General features: G+C 59.5%; 4 protein-coding genes across 4 annotated transcripts; 2 read left to right on the top strand and 2 right to left on the bottom strand.

Annotated features, from left to right (window-relative positions):
* The first annotated feature begins 1,100 nt into the window (after window positions 1-1,100).
* On the top strand, window positions 1,101-5,041 carry H310_10406 (hypothetical protein). Its single transcript, XM_008876786.1, has 2 exons — window positions 1,101-1,925; window positions 1,985-5,041. Exons 1-2 carry the CDS (start codon window positions 1,170-1,172, stop codon window positions 4,988-4,990), a joined length of 3,762 nt encoding a protein of 1,253 aa, XP_008875008.1. The 5' UTR covers window positions 1,101-1,169; the 3' UTR covers window positions 4,991-5,041.
* Window positions 5,042-6,416: 1,375 nt separating this feature from the next.
* H310_10405 (hypothetical protein) lies at window positions 6,417-10,804 on the top strand. Its single transcript, XM_008876785.1, has one exon. The coding sequence runs from the start codon at window positions 6,509-6,511 to the stop codon at window positions 10,718-10,720; it is 4,212 nt and encodes a 1,403-aa protein (XP_008875007.1). The 5' UTR covers window positions 6,417-6,508; the 3' UTR covers window positions 10,721-10,804.
* A 599-nt stretch (window positions 10,805-11,403) lies between these two features.
* Window positions 11,404-13,104, bottom strand: H310_10404 (hypothetical protein). Its single transcript, XM_008876784.1, has one exon. The coding sequence runs from the start codon at window positions 13,017-13,019 to the stop codon at window positions 11,445-11,447; it is 1,575 nt and encodes a 524-aa protein (XP_008875006.1). The 5' UTR covers window positions 13,020-13,104; the 3' UTR covers window positions 11,404-11,444.
* A 2,598-nt stretch (window positions 13,105-15,702) lies between these two features.
* H310_10403 (hypothetical protein) lies at window positions 15,703-16,455 on the bottom strand (the record flags this gene model as incomplete). Its single annotated transcript, XM_008876783.1, has 1 exon — window positions 15,703-16,455. The coding sequence occupies one exon, from the start codon at window positions 16,453-16,455 to the stop codon at window positions 15,880-15,882; it is 576 nt and encodes a 191-aa protein (XP_008875005.1). The 3' UTR covers window positions 15,703-15,879.
* Between the last annotated feature and the right edge of the window lie 1,833 nt (window positions 16,456-18,288).

The following is an 18,288-nucleotide window of genomic DNA, read 5'->3' as shown; positions in this document are numbered from 1 at the left end:
AGATAACCATTCAATTCGCAGTTGGCTGTTCCAATTTGTACAAAGTGTAGTTTTTTAGTGGTGAGCGCGCTTTCAGACTAGTGTTCATTAACTACGTGGGAGATCTAGTGAACATACGCATTTTTATTCTAGGAGAGGGACAAGCATTTTCTGATCTAATGTGCGCATGTATATAGGGACAGAGGGAGCAATGTGTTTAGTTGTGACAACCAGATCAAGTTGTTTCATGTCAAGTGCTTGGACGAGGATGGCGATGCCATGCACTGGCCAAAATAGTATTTTATTCATTGAGGACGATTTTGGGGGTTCTCCAAATGAATTTTCCAGAAGGTCGCGTATCGTGGAGGAAGGATTCGGTCGTCGCCCATAATCGGAGGAGCATTATTGCAAAGATGAAATTATCCGTACGACCTGTCCTATTTATCCGGATAGTCTAGACCAATTATTCCTTTGACATGGGTAAAAACGCCGTGCGATTGGATGTATGCCACGTTAAACTAATATAACCAAGGCGTTTTAACAATAAAACGTTGACACTGCCAAATGGCGAAAATGCCTTGTACGAGAACCCACACACAGGACTAAATTCAAATCACAACCAGCAGTGACCTGACGGCCGACCTCACCCAAGACGCTCCCAATCACTTTTGTGCATCCATGAAACAAAACATCCACTACACCAATGGCACTTCTGGCTGGGGCTACCGCCGTCTCAGTACTCTGTAGTCGTCTTCGAGGAGGCGATCGCCACCTTTGAAAAACGCGCCTCACTTCCCAAGCAGCCGACGACATCAAGTGACTTGCTACTCCAAATCACCTTTATATGGGACGTTGTATGGTCGCGCCCCTCCATACAATCCCGTGTATACTGTAAGAAAGGGTGTCGAATACACCGTACACGCTTCCTCCCTTGCACATATTATATACCACAAATCTTTGTAAATCGAATCATCTCTAGAATGGATGGTCATCGTGTCAATGAATTTCATACTTCGTATTAAATGCTATCCTTTAGAATCCGATTGCCTTTGCGACTCGATAGAAATTGTAACGTCTACAATGTATACGCTTTCAGAGGTTGACACTTCGATACCCAACATGACGAGGACCCGCGAGCTTCATGCCCGGCCCACCCCACTTCACGAATCTTCGCCAGGCCAACCAACCCAATGAAGGTTGCATTGGCGCTCTTGGGCGCGTCCCTCGCGACTTCTGTGGCGCTCGACCGTAAGCTCTATGGCGTCGACTACGACGTTCGCACGAGCGAATGGGGCGGGTGCAAGCAAGAATGGGAGATTCGTGCTGACTTCCAAGCGATGAAGCAAGTTGCTCGCAACGTGCGCGTGTACGGAACGGAAGAGCCGTGCATCAGCCGCGTCCTCAAGGTCGCTGCCGAAGCCAACGTCCGCCTCTGGCTTGGGTTGTGGGGCAACATCTACGCCGACCAGGACGCGTTCGACAAGCAATTTGTCACATTCAAGCGGTTGGTGGCGGAAGGCCGCATCCGCAACGACAACGTCGTCGGGATGCACGTGTCGAGTGAAGCCATGTTCCGGTACTACATCCAGGACAAGCACGACTGGAGCGACCGCGAAGGCACGTACAAGCTGACTGCGTACGTGGACAAGGTGCGCACATTCCTCCGCCAGCACGGCCTCAACTTCCCCGTCTCGATCGCAGACGTCATGGACGCATACAAGTACACGCAAGCGCTGTACCCTGCCGTCGACGTCGTTGCCGCGAACCAGTTTTCCCAGTGGGAAAACGTGTGGGCGAAGGACGGCGTCAACACCATGTTCGAGCGGCTCAAGAACATCCAAATTTCGTCTCGCGCGACCGGCAAGCAAATCCTGATTGCTGAAACCGGGTGGAGCTCGAACGGGTCGTTCCCTTCCATCAAAGAAGCCACGCCCGAGTCGTCGGGGGTAAGTGCGCCATCTCTAGCAGCAGCACAAGATGGCGCTCATGCACGACGAGTGTGTAGGTGTATCTCAAGGACTTTTTGCTGTTTGCCGAGCAGCAGAACCTCAACTTTTACTACTTTTCGTCGTTCAACCTCAAGTGGGGCGACGACTCAGCGTTCGGTTTGATCGAGAAGAACTGGGGTCTCTTTGACCAGGACCGAAACATGCTGCCGCATGTCCGCAGCGTCGTGGTCGGCAAGCCGCACAAGGCCGTCCGCCTCTGGCACAACGGACTCGTGATCAAGGTCGATGGCGCCAACACCAACACGGAGGGCCGCGTCTACCTAGACTTGCCCACGACTGGCCTCACCGACTCGCTCGACCGCGAAGTGTGGTTTTACGACGAAGACCATAAAACTTTCCGCTCCAAGAGCACCAACCAGTGCCTTGACACGTACGTCGACGACGCCGGCGTGAGCCAGCTCCACGTGTACTGGTGCGACTCGTCCAATGCCAACCAGCACTGGGACTTCCACGCCGATGGCACGTACGACATCATGTCGGTGCCCGAAGTCGAAGTGGTCGAGCCGACGACGGTGGCCCCCACGACGACAACGACGACTGTCGCCCCCACGGATCCTCCGACGGACCCTCCGACGGCGCCGCCGGCGAGCGTCCCCCAATTCTACGCCGAGTGCGGAGACTGCCGCAACTGCCAGTTCTTCACCCCGTACTACTCGTTGTGCTATGCCAACTGGTCGCCCCGTGACTGTGGTTTGATGCCCAAGTCGACGCATCGATGGTGCGGGTCGTTGCCGACCTACGTCGCGCCGCCGCCGCCTGCCACTCGCAAGCCCACGACTACAACGCGCCGCCCCTCTGCCCCTCGCCCGTCGCCGTCGACTAGCACGGCTGCTCCAGGTGTGTATCTCGGGCCCAAGCCCGTCGAAGTCCGCGTTCCCGTGGGTGTGTTGGTGTCGCTGAGCGACAAGAGCCCTGGCAAGTGCATTCGCGCCGCCACCGACGGCCTCCAGGTCGTCCCGTGCTCGTTTGACGACTCGACCAAGTTTTCAATCCGCCCCTTCGAGACGGAAGAAGTCACGATCAAGATCGTGGACACGGACTGGAAGATCACCGAGTCGTTTGGCCGCGTCGTTGCCACGACGAACGCCAAGCTCGACGCGGTGCACCCGGACTCGCAAACGTGGTTTTACGATCCACTCGCGAAAACGATTCGCAACAAGGCCAACAGCCAGTCGTGCCTCCAGCTTGTGCAGGACAAGGTGCATGGGCTGGTCGAAGGTCGGCTGTGTGATGCCGATAATGCGTTCCAGGCGTGGTCGTACAACGACTTGACGGGGCAAATCTACTTTATGGAGAAAATGGGGCTCTGCCTCGCAACCGACGGACCCAACCAGCCGCTGCACGTCCAGTTTTGCGACATCACGATCCGCAATCAAAAGTGGATCTTCGAGTTGGTCCACCACGGCGCGGGCGACAAAAAGCCGGCGCCGCCCCCATGCCAGTACACCAACCCGTCGACCCTTCCCCCGTGCACGACCAAGCGCCCCGTCCCGCCTCCATGTGAATACACCAACCCGACGACCACACAAGCCCCTGCTCGTCCCCCGACGGAAGCCCCTGTGACGCCCACTACCACGGCAGCGCCCATCACTACCACCACCCCTGCGCCTGCTACCACGACAACGGCTGCCCCAACTACTACGACGCCGACCCCAACTACGACGACGCCGACCCCAACTACGACGACGCCGACCCCAACTACGACGACGCCGACCCCAACAACGACGGTTGCCCCCACGGATGCTCCGACGACGGTCGCCCCCGTGGTTCCCGACCTCCTTACCGAAGAAACGGATGCCCCCCAAACGACCCGCGCGCGCCGCCCGCTGCCGTCGCCCTGCGACAAAAACGAAATGGCCAACACGACGGTCGCGCCGACCACCACGATGGAGGTCCCCACAACCACAGATCACTCTGGCGAAAGCACTGTGACCAAGACCAAGCGTGTCGTCATCTCGCACAATAAACCGAAAACGACGCAAGCCCCTGTCCCCTCGGAGGAACTCCAGGTGACAGACGTCCCTGCACCGCCCACGGACGCCCCCACCACCGCAGCTCCTGCCACCGACGCCCCCACCACCGCAGCTCCTGCCACGGATGCCCCCACCACCGCAGCTCCTGCCACGGATGCCCCCACTACCGCAGCCCCTGCCACCGATGCCCCCACCACCGCAGCTCCTGCCACCGATGCCCCGACAACCACAGCGCCAGTGAACTCCAACACGCTGGACTTGGCCACGTGCATTAAATACAAGGTCGTGGTGGGCGATTCGTCGTGGGGCATTCTCAACAAGGCGTGCTCGGGGTACTCTGGTGCTTGCAAGAAGGATGCGCTCCCGACCATCGTGAACAGCCAGAACAAGCGCTGCTCGAGTTTGCTCACCGTTGGTGAAGAAGTCAGCGTGTGCTGCGGAAGTGTACCCATCACGGCACCGACCGATGCCCCCACCACTCCTGCACCCACCGATGCCCCATCCACTCCTGCACCCACCGATGCCCCATCCACAGCTGCACCCACCGATGCCCCATCCACAGCTGCACCCACCGATGCCCCCTCCACAGCTGCACCGACTGATGCCCCCACCACCACCGTCGTCGACAGCCAGGTGACGGATGTCCCTGCCCCCACGGACGCTTCCACGACGGCTGTCCCCGCTGGGCCCGCCCCCGTCCCGAACGAACCGGTTGCATTCATCAACTACTTTGTCGAGCAGCACGCGTGTGTTGGCTTTGGTGCGACGTGGTGCGCAGCGTGCGAGTGGACCAAGGAAACAGTGGCAGACGTCGGTGGCAAGCTTACGTTCATGGAGCTCGACACCAAGGTCGCGGGCGAAGGCCCAGCCGGCGACGCCATCTCGGCGGCCCTCACGACGCTCACCGGGTCCAACTCGTACCCGAGCATCTGGATCGGTGGCAAGTACATCGGTAGCTCGGACAAGATCGCAGACTTGGATGCTGCCGACAAGTTGACCGACTTGCTCAAGGCCGCCGGGTGCCTGTAGGTTAGCCATGTTGGCCTCGCGCATCTCTGTGTTCATGTGCATTGAATCGACATGTGTACTGCTCTCGGAATGCTGTCGACGTTGGGATCGCGATGGTTGTTTTTGAAGCAGGGGTCCTCCAGCGGCAGGCAGGATGGCGTGTGCAGAGAACGGCGACAGTGCCTGGGACGCGCTCGATCTAGAGTTTGGTCAGGGGACCGTAGGGGGTCGTGGACGTCGTCAGTCGACAAGGCCAGCTACAGCTGGACAGAGGTACAACCATATATCATCTTCATCGGCATGGAGAGTGGGGGGGCGGCGCGTCAGGAGGGACCATGGAGGGCCTCAGACTTGGACTGTCGACGATTCCTGCAGCGAGTCGCACCTCTGGCGGGCTAGTCTACAACTTGGTAAAGGCGGGAGATGTGGTCAAAGCGTCCCGTGCCGCCTCGACGGCCTAGACGTTGCACGTCGAACGGGTGCCCTTGGGTGGCTTGTCGCTGTTGTCCCTGGCCACACACACGGCCGACTGTCCATGGCCGAGCATCGCATGCATTGCCCTTCTTTCACTCGCTGTCTGGAGCCCCCCGAGTGTGTCGCACACCCACGTCATGTCCCACGAACATGAGCCTCTCATTCGGGTCACATGGATTCGGGGTGAGCGGGCTTCCCGCGACAGCATCCGCTGGCGGCCCAAGGCCGCCGAGGACGTTGTGGCGTGGCCACGGCGATCGAGTCGAACACGCGGGTGGCGGTCGCGAAAGAATGGGTCGTGGGCGAGTTGAAGCTCTCACGTCGAGTCCACCCGAGTCGTATTCAGTTTGAGAGGTTTCCTCGGTGAATCAGATGGGGTTTGGCTCAGAAGTGGTGCTCCGTCTCCGTGCCACTGCAGCGTACCACACACCACTCGATACGCCCCGCCCACTCGATATCGGCCCCGCACGTGTGCCCTCGCGTTCGTCGTCGCGTTGGAGTTGTGTGTGCCGATCTAGCCATGTCGCTGTGTCGAGAGGTCGACTCCGTTGAGCAGTCGCCGCCTTTTGAAACCGTTGCCACAACGTAGGCGAGACGACGCGTCGAATTCAGCTACACGTCGGTCGAGTTCGGCATGGTCTACAAGCTTACGGTTCCATCACACGTGTGTGTGTGTGCCCATCGCTGCAGGCTCTCGGGTGGAATGTCGAGGGATGTGTTTCAACGATGCTGGCAGAGGCTGCTTGGATTTTCCAGATGCTTCACTGCAGAGGGCGATGCAGCCCCGCTAGGAAGAGCCGGTGGTCGTCGCGCTCGAAAGCGCCGGCGGCAGCGTGCTCATCGGTCGACGCGTTGCGGCGGCGCCGTCGGAAACTTGATGGCAGGCGATCTGAGCACGCCCCAGTTGACATGCAACCAGGCAGACAATATAAGATTGTGGAGGTTCCACCGGAAGCAAGCGGAAACTGGGCAACTCAGATGCATGCCGCATGACGCGGCCAGACCGATTTTTGCGCACTCGCGGCACACCCGATCGCTGCATCGTTTCGTGGCGCCAAGATCCCCATGCACAGCCAGCGGATGTATGGATCGTATTTGTCCGAGACCGAGTCGCGACGGGAAGAGCTCCATTCGTACAGGAGATCGTACATCGGTCCGCGGATCACCAACTTGTCGGCCGCGCCGGTGAACATTTCTGTGCATCCTGCCCGAGATGGCCGATCCAAGCTGGTTTCAAATCGACCACCGCCGAGACCAAAAGCCCCCGCCGAAGCGTCGTGGATTGGGCGGTGCACCATCTCGTGGATGAACGACCTGTTCCGCCTCGGCAAGACAACCCCGCTCGAGCTCCACCATGTTCCGCCCCTCTCTCGCCACGACGCGATCGATCACGTCATGTCCCATTTTGACCCGGTGTGGACCGCAGAGCGGCAGAAGCACGCGCCACGTCTCCTCCGCGCCATTTTACGTGCGCTTTGGCCCAAACTTCTCCACGCGACGATGTGCCACACCATCTACTTGACGCTCAACCTGCTCATGCCGTCGATGATCCAGGGCATCGTTCAGTATCTCGAAGACAAGTCGATCAATCCCGTTAACGGGTTGCCCTACAAGAACCCGTACGCGGGCTATTTCTTTGCCGGGATCCTGTCCGTGGTCACGTTTGTGTCGGTGACGATCCTGGGCTACGCATGGAGCGTCAACATCGAGCTCAGCACGAACGCCCGCAGCATCGTCATGGACCTCGTGTACACGAAAGCGATGCAACTCAGCCTGACGGGTACGCCATTCACACCTGGCGACATCCTGACGTTTGCCACCGTCGATTCCGAGCGCGTCTTCCATGGCCTCACCTGCGTTTGCTACGTTGTGCTGTCTCCCATCGCGCTCTTCGCCGTGTTTGTCCTGGTGCGGTATCACTTTTGCATCTACTCGGCGGCGGCCGGCGCCGCCACGATGACGCTCTTCATCGTATCGGCGACCATCGTGTCGAAATGGATCGCGTCGTGCCGGTCCAAACTGCTCGACGCGACCGCCGCACGCATGACGCACACCCAAGAGATTCTCCATGGCATCCGCGTCGTCAAGCTGTACGCATGGGAGCCGCATCTGGCGCAGTCGCTGGCGGCCCTTCGCCGCGCCGAGTTGCGACTGCTGCGCCTGTTTCAGCTCGTGTGCAATATCAACATCGATCTGTTCATTTTGGCGCCGATCTTCACGACGGTCGCCGTGTTTGCCGTCGCCATGCGCAGTGGCAACGACGGGTGCATTACTGCCGACAAGACGGCGGCCGTGGTGTCGCTCATGGTCGTTGCGAGGTTCCCATGCAACATTTTTTCCAGTGCCGTGCGGTACTTTGCCGAAGCCGTCGTCAGCTGCCGCCGCGTACAAGCATTCCTTGTCTCCCCCGACTGCATCAGCCGCGACGATCGGTCGCATCCATACTTTGACTCGAACGACGCCACGACGACCGGGTCGACGCCGTCGTTGGATCTGCCACAGCAACCAGCCCACCTTGTGTTTCAAGTGCGCGATGGATATTTCACGTGGACGCCGCAGGTCTTTGCCCACGGCGATGCAGCCCCACCTCCGCCCCCGCCTGTGCTGTCCCCTCGTGGCCATGCAGCCTTGCAGCCCCTTCAAGCTCTGCTATCGCCCCCATCGTCGTCCAGCTTCTTGGCAGACGAGTGTGCTGCTAGCCATTCTATTTCGTGCCACTTGCGCCACATCAACTTGATGCTCGAGCCGCAGACGATGACGATTGTCGTCGGGGCTGTAGGCAGCGGCAAGTCGAGTCTCCTTCGGGCATTTCTGGGAGACATGCCAGCGTGCGGCAACGTGGACGGCGGACTCGGTCGCATGCGGCACGTCTCGGGCATCGTCGCGTACGCTGCGCAAGAACCTTGGCTCGTTCACGACACCGTTCGAAACAACATCCTCCTCACGCAACCCCTCTGCGCCGCATCGTACAACCGCGCAGTTCACGCGTGCGGGTTGTACCCCGACTTTGCCAACATGGCGCAGGGCGACCTGACCGAGATTGGCGAGAGGGGGGCGACGCTCAGCGGCGGCCAGCGCGCTCGAATCAACTTGGCGCGAACGCTCTACCGGCACAACGACGCGGATCTGTTTTTGCTGGACGACCCCCTCAGTGCATTGGACGTGACGGTCGCGAACGAAGTGTTTGGTCGCGTTCGCGCCGTCCTGCGGGACAAAACGACGTTGATGGTGCTCAATGGGCACCACCATTTGCTCCAGCACGCCGACCGGATCGTGGTCATGGCGCATGGCACGATTGTGGCCGACGGGACGTTTGCTGAGCTGCAGCACCAGCACAACTTTCCGTCGTCCGTGGAGAAGAACGAGCCCGCACAACACAACGAGAGCCAGGATGACGATGACAGCGACGAAGACGATAGCGACAACGTCGCCGCCCGAGTGTCGATGCTGATGCACACAGAGCAGCGCGCGACCGGTGCCGTCGTCCTGCGTGTGTTCTGGAGTTATTTTGGCTCCAGCGGATATCCGCCGTCGGTCGTGTGCGCCACGTTGCTTGGCGCGTATACGGCGTACCAAGTTGTGTACTACCTGGCCGATTGGATTCTCAACACCAAGATCTCCATGGACGGCGGGGCTTCGGACGGCGGGAACCCACCGCCGCCGTCGTCTGAAAGCGCCCATGCCCACTTAATGTTGTACCTGGGCTTGGCTTGCCTCACGGTGGTCCTGTCGCTGGTCAAGGATATGTACGTGATTGTGATTTCGACGCTGTGCGCGACGAAGCTCCACGCAAACGCAATCGACGGCGTTCTCGGCGCGTCGATCACGGGCTTCTTTGACCGGACGCCGAGCGGCGGCATCCTCAATCGCTTCTCGAGCGACGTCGCGGCCGTCGATATTGATCTGCCTTACTTTGGCTACCAATTCCTCACCGACGCGTTCCAAACGCTGTGCATCGTGGTCGTGCTCGCGTATTTTACCCCGCTTCTCATGGTGCTGTACATCCCCGTCGGGTACCTCTTTGTGTGGTACCAAATGTACAACTTGACGACTGCCAACGAACTCAAGCGCCTCGATCTCGGATCGCGGTCGACGATTGTGTCGCAGCTCACGGACGTCGTCGATGGCCAGAGTACGCTACGAGTTTACAACCCTGCCGTCGTCCACACGGCGTTTGCGAGGCGGTACAGGGAGGCGTGCGATACCAACACCAAGTGCTACCTGACGTACTGGCTGACTGGCACGTGGCTCGAGATTCGCCTCGGGTGGCTGTCGGCTTGCATGTTGACGGCAGTGTCGTTCCTCTGCGTCGCCCTCGAATCGTCGCTGGACGCCAAGAATGCCAGCCTCGTCTTGGTATACGTCATGAGCTTGTCCGCCAACATTCAAGAAGTGCTGCGCGCTGTCGGCTACGTCCAAACGTACATGACGTCCGTGGAGCGACTGATGCAATACCGCGACATTCCACACGAAGAAACCAACGCGACGGCGCACAGACTGCGGGCGCCGTCGTCATCGTTACCGCCGCTGTCCGAGGCCGAGTTGGCCCAGTGGCCGCGCACTGGCCTCGTCCGGTTCCAGTCGTACAGCATGCGCTATCGATCGTCCCATCCGCTCGCACTGTCGAGAGTGTCGCTCACGGTGGCGTGCGGAGAACACATTGGCATATGCGGCCGTACCGGGTCGGGCAAGAGCTCGCTCGTCGCCGCGCTGTGCCGCCTTGTCGAAGGCGAAGCTGGCGGTATTTACTGGGACAACATCAACATTGCGTCGATCCCGCTGCACGTGCTACGGTCCAAGCTCACGATCATTCCTCAGAGCCCAGTGATGTTTTCCGGGTCGCTCCGATTCAACCTCGACCCGACGCGGACCCACACGGACGCCGAGCTCAACGCGGTGCTCGAGACCGTCCACCTCGGTCACATGGCCCTCGAAGACTACATCGAAGACAGCGGTGCCAACTTGTCGGTGGGCCAGCGCCAGTTGGTCTGCATTGGGCGGGCCCTGCTCCGGCACAGCAAAGTCGTCGTGCTAGACGAAGCCACAGCCCACGTCGACGGTGCAGCAGAGGCGCTGCTCCAGGAAACCCTCCGCGTTGCCTTCAAACACACGACGACGCTCACGATCGCCCATCGGTTGGACACTATCATGGACAGCGATCGGATCCTCGTGCTCGATCGAGGGGTGGTCGTAGAGTTTGACGCCCCCGCGACGCTCCTCGCTGACCCCACGAGCTCGTTCTACGATCTGGTGCAGCAGTCGTCGGCGCAATCGTAGACTCCGTTCAGTACCATTTGAATCGACGCCATGCAACTAACTAGCCTCACACGGCGGTTAACGACGCTATGCCGTGAGTGGCCTGGGGCAGGTTTGACCGCATGCATCGACGTCGGCATCCGTGGCGGGGGATGTCCATCGTGCTGCCATGGCATACCTTGGCCAAGCCATGTTGGGGGGTCCATCTGCGCTTCGACATGCGGTCCTCACACGGGTTTCGTCCAGTTTATGATGTGGCTCGTGTGGAGTCCATGGCGCGTACTATAAGTTTGGGGTTTCAGGGTTTCATTGCAGTCGGGGATGGCTGTCAAGCCATGCCTGGGCTTTGACCTGGCGAATGCTGCCCAGACCCACATGGAGACCACGAAACCCGTCGGGGATGCGGCCTTGGGGCTCGCTTATCTCCACGTCGCGCTCGTCCTCGCACTCACCATGCTTGCGACCGGCCGCCGAGACGCTCTACAGGTCGCGCCAGAAGACAAGAGAGTCGTGGTTCAGCAAGTGAAATGACAACGGAGCGCCACCGGGAAATGGCCCCTGGTAGAGAATTCATCTCGTATCAACAGCGACATGCAGAGCATCCTGATCGTAGACCTCGGGCAATCTCTGCTGCTGCTGCATCCATTGTTGGTATCAAGCACGAAGCACCGTGATTCAAGTGCGCTGCATTGTGCAAACTCTCGGAGAATAAACAAGAGGCATGTTTTGACAAATTCTACCACAACTACGTCCAGTTGGTTCGTGTGGGAAGGCCCTTGCTTCGAAAGGCGGCGATGGGGGCGGCTACCGGGACGGTCGTTGTTGTTGGAGTCGGTGCGGGGACAGGGGGCTCGGGTGTTTTCGCGGGGGGCCACTGCGGGCGGATGGACGGAGTCGTTTCCGCAGGTGTTTGGATTGGAGTCGGTTCGGGCGGAGTTGTCACAGGAGCGGCCACTGCCGCGGTATGCTGCCAGGACGGGCGCGTGCTGTTGGCCGCGGAGGCCTCGTCTTTGGGCTTTTGAGCTTCGGTGGCGGCGGGCTTTGGCGGAGTCATCGCAGACGGTCGCCGAGTGGAGTGGTCGGGGAGAAGGGGGCCCGTGTAGGCTGGGAATTTCTTGGCAATGACGCGACTCAGCGCCTGGAGGCACCGCAGGACTGCGCTCAGGTCTTTCAGCTCAAACAAGTCGACGGTCTCGAAGCAGTCAACGTCCGCGACTCCGAGTGCTCGGACGGCCGCGAGGAAGTTTTTGATATTTTGCATGAGCTTGAACGCTATTTTCGATGTCTCAATCTTGATGGGCACGACGGGCACTTGGCACAGCGCGTGCAGAGTGTTCAGGTGCAGGCACAGCACCTGGCCATCTCGAAGCGACTCGCCAAACGAGGTTTCAAACGACTTGTGCGTAATGGCCTCAATCCACGTTTGAATCGACGCCTCCAGAGCGTAGTCGTATTTGGCAGCAGCGGCGGCAGCAATCTCTGCGTCCAAGCCGTATCCCCCGCCGCGAACTTGCACCGGCGGCGTTGCGGCAGTTGTCTTGGATGCCGCTGCTACGGTAGAACACGCAGGTGTCGACGAAACAGGCTTGGCTACGACGGCAGGACTGGATAGTTGAGGTGGAGGGGTTGGCACATGGTCGGTAAACGCCGACGAGCTCCGGCGGAAGAGACTGGGTACCGTCAAAGTAGAGTCCGAGGGAGTCGTGGCCACCGGCGCGGCCGAGGGCACACCAGTCGAAGCAGAGTCGGCGCCGAATGTGACGCTTCCACTCGTATCGACGCTCGTCCGCTGCATCGTTGCAATACTCCCCATGTTCAACAGCGACGTGGCGTGCCTGGCCTCGGCGATCTGCGCTTCGGTAAACTGCCGCGTGTTCTTGGTTGCTTCCTTGACTCCAAGGGTGGGGCCGTTGTAGCCAGGCCGTTTTTGCACGGCCCGGCCGAGGGCGTGGAGGCAGCGAACGACGAGGCCGACGTCCTTGAGCTCAAAGAGATCGACTGTTTCAAACAGGTCAAACTCTGCAACACCGAACGTACGACAGGCGCGGAGGAAAGCCGAGATATTCTCCATTTGCTTGAAAGGCATGGCCGATGGTGAAGGTTTTAGCTTCAGCGACGGATCGAGGGCGTTGGCAAGGTCGCACAGGATGACTCCAGACTTTAGCCCAAGGCCAAAATCGTCGCCGACTGAATGCCGTGTCAGCGCCTCGATCCACTCCTTCGCATCCATCTCGGACTGCTTGTCGTACTTTACGAGTGCCTTGTCGGCCAACTGCTTGTCCAGCCCGTAGGCGCTCGTGCCGCGCTGCGGGTGCGCCATGAGAAGTGCAACCGAATTTGTTGTTCCAACGAGTACAGTACGTTGGGACGGTATCCGGATTTCAACCTTTAACCGGAGACGTACAATCCGTTTACCCGACTTCTCGATAGGATACAATTGTTGCGTTGAAACATGCATTCTTCAGAGGGTGATTCTACCTCACGCGCCGTTGCGCGGGGCCGCGACGTTCGGCGCCGGCCTTGAGGATGCAAGCCTTTGTCTACGGCAGCGCTGGAATATGCAACCTCCATCTTTTGCCGCGATTTTCTTTGTGCGTACGTGTGCACTTTACTTCCATGGGATATGATTTCACAGAGGAGCAAGCATTTCGAGCTTGGAGCCTGCCAACTTGGAATGACGCTAGCGTCCTGGAAGCGAATTGCCTCAATGCTCACCAAGATTGCTGGCTCGGGTGTCGTCATGGCAAAGTCACATGGGTCGGAGTAGGAATTCATCCGCACATGGGACGTAGCGCAGACGAGCTCCAGGTGTGGGTCGGACTGGTTGAAGCCACACGAACTGGTTTTACCGAGCAAAAGTAAAGGACTGGTCATGCACTAGATGTATCTCCTACAAGCTGGGCGCGCTGAAGCTGGTATGATTTGAGAAGGACCCGTTAGTTCGCGCGACATGGAAGGCCGGTCGTCCCGTCTTCCCTGAGTCCCGCTATCAACGATCCGCTTCATCGGGTGGTGCGATGCCATCGCGGTCAAGCTTTGAGTGATGTATACTCATGTACCATGGCCGCAGGTCCATGCAAACGGTCGAAGGATCTGGCCCTTACAAAATCCAACTCTTCATGGAAAGTGTGCGGGGTAATGCTTGGATTTGTGTGGCAGCAACGATGGGGCCCTTTCCACGATGGACGGCGCGCCATCTCCATCAGCTCCCGACGAATGTGGAGATGCAACAGCGACAAGGTCCACCTCAGTTGCGTGTTTTCAACGTCGAGAACGATTGTAGGCGCTCCCACCAATTCTCTTTGCTGGTTCTACATCCCAGGCCCCACGCAAGCATGGCTGTACATGCCATTCCAGCTACGATTTCGTTGAGCAAGAGCAGAACGCGGGACTCACAGTCGCAGTGCGCGGGACACACCGTCATAATCGTCCGCCGTTTCCAGCGTTGTGACGAGAACACGTCATTCCAGGCCATCATGTGGTTGTCCTGGAAGCAATCGACGTCCACATGGTACCCTGGTCAGTCACAGCAAGCACGCCGTCGTCTCGGTCATGGGCTTCCGAGGCTGAACAAGCGCCGTGATGAAACAGCAGGGCTACACTAGCGACGCAGCAGCAAACTGTCCCATGCACTGGGCGAGCGTCGACGGGTTATGGCCTCTCCCACTCCATCTTTTGGTATCGACGCCAATCCTCGATCGCATCTCTTGGAGTGGTTGTGTCGATATTCTTGTGAGGGAATGGATGGCTGCCAGCAACCGTCGTCCATATCAGTTTGAGCCAGTGCCGTGCGTATTTCTACGGCGCTGCCGCGCCTTTGGCCCCAATGAGATTTCTAATTGGTTTGCATGTGACAGCCCAGTCACGTCAACATCGGCCAGCGCCGCAGCATTCGCGCGCGCCCCCCCTTCCTCCGTCCTCCCCCTTGTGTCGCCAGCACCTCACTCGACTGGCGCGATGGGTTGGCAGACTGACGGGAGCTTGGTTCGATCCTTCGTGCCATGTGACATACATCCCCCGTCGTGAATTAACATGTGCTCGACGGGATCAAAGGGTGGAGGGGGGCAAGGCGGCTGGGCACTTGTGGACGAGGGGGAGCGACCCCCAAGGGGACACACATTGCTTCTCGGAACCGCATCGCCATCGCAGCAACGCGTTGGTGGCAAACGTCGAAACTTTGAGTTGTACGTATATGTGGAGCGCGCTCTTGACGCTATATTCACGTGCATGGATGTATCCCTCCGCAACTCCAGCAGGGCGATCCAACCTGTCGATCCGTGCACAACGTCTCCACTGCTCGACGTCCGCATTCCCGCTCGAGTGATGGTGGTCCGTGGCAAGCACGGTGTGTGCCTGCCAAACCTATGCTGGTTCAACGTCTGCAGAGCGTCCGACAGTCCAACACGCAACAATGAAGCCTTGGATCGCAGTGGAGGTGGGTCAAAAGGCAGTCCCGATGATGCTCGGGCCGTGAGGAGACAATGGATCCACCGCAAGTCGGGACATTGGCGGCAGGACAGAGGCCGTGCCAGAAACGTGGGGGCCATGGGCACGTGCATGGCGACGATCTCATTGGTCTCGACAGAGCCATGGGTGGGGGTGCTGGTCGACTGCGCCTGGTGGTCAGTAGATATGTCGCTTTCACGCGAGGTCGACCACAGAAACACGCGATGATGGAGGGGGGTGGGTGGGCGCGCCGCTCCACCTCCATGGATGCCACCCCCAGGCTTCAAATCGATATACTCTTTCGCTGGACGATGGGGCCAGTCGTTGCATAGAGGTCGCAGCGATCTCGGTCCAAGATGGCTGCCACACACGCCCGCAACCCGTGTCCACATCGAGAGAGGGCTTGTACGGATCGATCTTTATCTCACATCGACAGATGGGATCGCAGTCGTGGCGTCATCGAGCGCCTCGCTCCCATCGGATACGGTGCACACTGCAGCGGGAATTTGTGGGAGGAGCAAGGCACATGGCTCCGCCTGCTACTTCCTGGCTAAACATTTCGAACGACAGGACTGAATTACGAGAACAGCTAGGCTCAGTGGGGAGGGTCGGTCGGGGTCCCAGCGACTTTGCTTGCGCACCAGCATTGGCGTTGTCTGCACACTGGTGTGGGCGCTGCGATGTGTGAATCGACGCTTGTCTAGGTTACAATACGGTCGCAATTGTCCTCGGCCTCATGCGGCTACCAAACTGCTTCGGCCCACTTCCCATGGCGAGACCGGCGGCAGGGTTTGGTTGGTGGGGTGTGATTCCACGAGGAATTCCTTGGCAATGACTTGCAAGATCGACATGTCGACGTCGTCCAGCGGCAGGAGGACGTGGCTTTTGAGGTCGAGCGGCGCCAGGTCCGAGTTGCATTGGAGACACAGCCCCGCGAACCGCGCGTGAAATGTACACCCCGGCGACTTGCAGTACCGACCGCCTCCGTGCGCGACGCACTTGTGATTCGCGTGGGCGAGCTTGACGCACCCGTCGACCTCGCACGTCCGCCGCTTGGCGACGCCGCCGTGCTTGAGGCAGTACGCGTTGCCGCGGGCGTGCGCCGTGCAGTGCGGCTCGATGCAGATCTTCTTGCCGCCGTGGCGCACGCACAACTGCCTCGCGTACACTTGGTTGTGGCAGTCGGGGCGTTTGCACTTGCCGCGGCCTTTGTGGAACGCGCACTTGAGGGACGGCAACGTGGCGGGGTGTGTGCAGTCGTTGAAGAGGCACACAAGGCTTTCGGACGCTTCTGGAGTCGACGGCGCCATGACGGTGTGCGAGGTCGATGTGGAAAATGTGAAAATGCCGCAATGTGTGGCCGCTGACTCGGGTTGGAGCTCGCTTTCGCCAGTCTGGACACTTTTGTGGCGGCAACTCGGATACATATGTGGTGGATGTTGCCGGTCAGCGTCGGTGGCTACACTACCGTAATGTCATGGAGTGGGCACGTGCGATGGCGCCGCGCGTGGGTCGCCGACGGGCGGCCCTCGCCGCCAACGAGTTGCTGGAAGAACTAGAGGCGTCAGCAGCCATGGAGGCAGCGCAGGCCGGGCGAGGGGGAGCCCTCGACGCCGCGCTGCGGCACCAATTGTGTGTAATGCTACGAGCACGGTGGTGAAAGTTGAGAACAATTGAGCTTCACGTCGGACTGTGGTAGGCCACCAGTCGCACCCGCGACAAAGATGGGTTCGCATGGGGACAAAGGGCAGCGGGGGGAGAGCCCAACCACCTCCAGTAGTCATCTGATCTCGGCGCTTGCCAACGATCTACCACGGATGCCGCTGCCCCGTTGTCGCGGTGGTCGACACCAAGGTTCCGGCCATGTTCTCGAGGATACAACGAGATCGCTGGCTACACGACGCCCTCCCTCCATGCCAAATCGTGCCGAGCATGTACCGCCCACGACCTACAGTACAGCTGAACGCTGCACTGAGCACACCGCTTGCGAGCGCAGCCGTGAGGCAGCCGCCTTGCCGAAATACCCAGTGCGTATGGGTGGTTGGTGCGACAAAGAATTGGCGGTGTGTACGCATCGCCACGTTCGTCATGGTTGGCGTACGCGGCATGCTGCGAGACGTTGGAGGCACCGACGCACTCGATGCGCGCGTGGTGGCCATTCATCAAAAGATCGAAGCCGTCCAGCGCGTCGAGCCGGCCGCCGACGCCCCAACGACTTGCGACACGGACGGCGCATCGTGCCGCGTCTCATGTGGACAAAAAAGTGCGACGTCCGCCGCGACCAACCGGTCACTGGATCAAATTCTCGTGGTGATTCGTCCTGCGACCGAGCGTCGAAATCGCGACGCCGCCGCGGCTGGCGATCAGAACATTCTTTCGTCCATCGCAAGATATTGAACGCAAGCAGCGAACGCGGTGGCATCTAGTTCGACCAACCCACGCAATACGTACGCACGACCAGCACGTCCTCCATCCATCCTACCCCGAGTTCGATGGTGGCACGGGAACCGGTACAACATAACTGCATGAGTTTGTGACGTGCGTGTTGTGTGTGTGGCCATGGTGTCGGGGGGGGGGCGATCGCGCTTGTTTCAGCCTGATAACTCGGTTGTTGAAATGGATGGACGTGGTCGACTTGCCGGTCGCTACAACCATCTGGCCAAGCCGAGCCGGCCCGCGTGTCTCTGTGAAAATTCTGTTTGCTGCGGCGCTTGTTGCGGCGGACGAAGCGCGCGGAGGGGCCAGACACCACGATACAGTACAATGTCCAGCACCTCGTCGAGCTGTCGACGGACTTGTCAGGCACAGCAAAATCGATTGTGTTATCAAATTGTACACACGGAGTTTTCTCCTCTTCGGTCGCTCCCCCACGGCGTCGGGCCATCCACCGCAAGCATTTGCAAGATCGACATGTCGACGTCGTCGAGGGGATGGAATACGTAGTAGCTGACGTCGAGCGGCGCCAGGTCCGAGTTGCATTGGAGACACAGCCCCGCGAACCGCGCGTGAAATGTACACCCCGGCGACTTGCAGTACCGACCGCCTCCGTGCGCGACGCACTTGTGATTCGCGTGGGCGAGCTTGACGCACCCGTCGACCTCGCACGTCCGCCGCTTGGCGACGCCGCCGTGCTTGAGGCAGTA

Source organism: Aphanomyces invadans (genome assembly GCF_000520115.1).
Source record: "Aphanomyces invadans strain NJM9701 unplaced genomic scaffold supercont1.26, whole genome shotgun sequence".
Taxonomy (NCBI): Eukaryota; Oomycota; class Saprolegniomycetes; order Saprolegniales; family Verrucalvaceae; genus Aphanomyces; species Aphanomyces invadans.
Note: the sequence above shows the minus strand (reverse complement) of the source record. Positions and strands in the feature narration are given on the sequence as shown.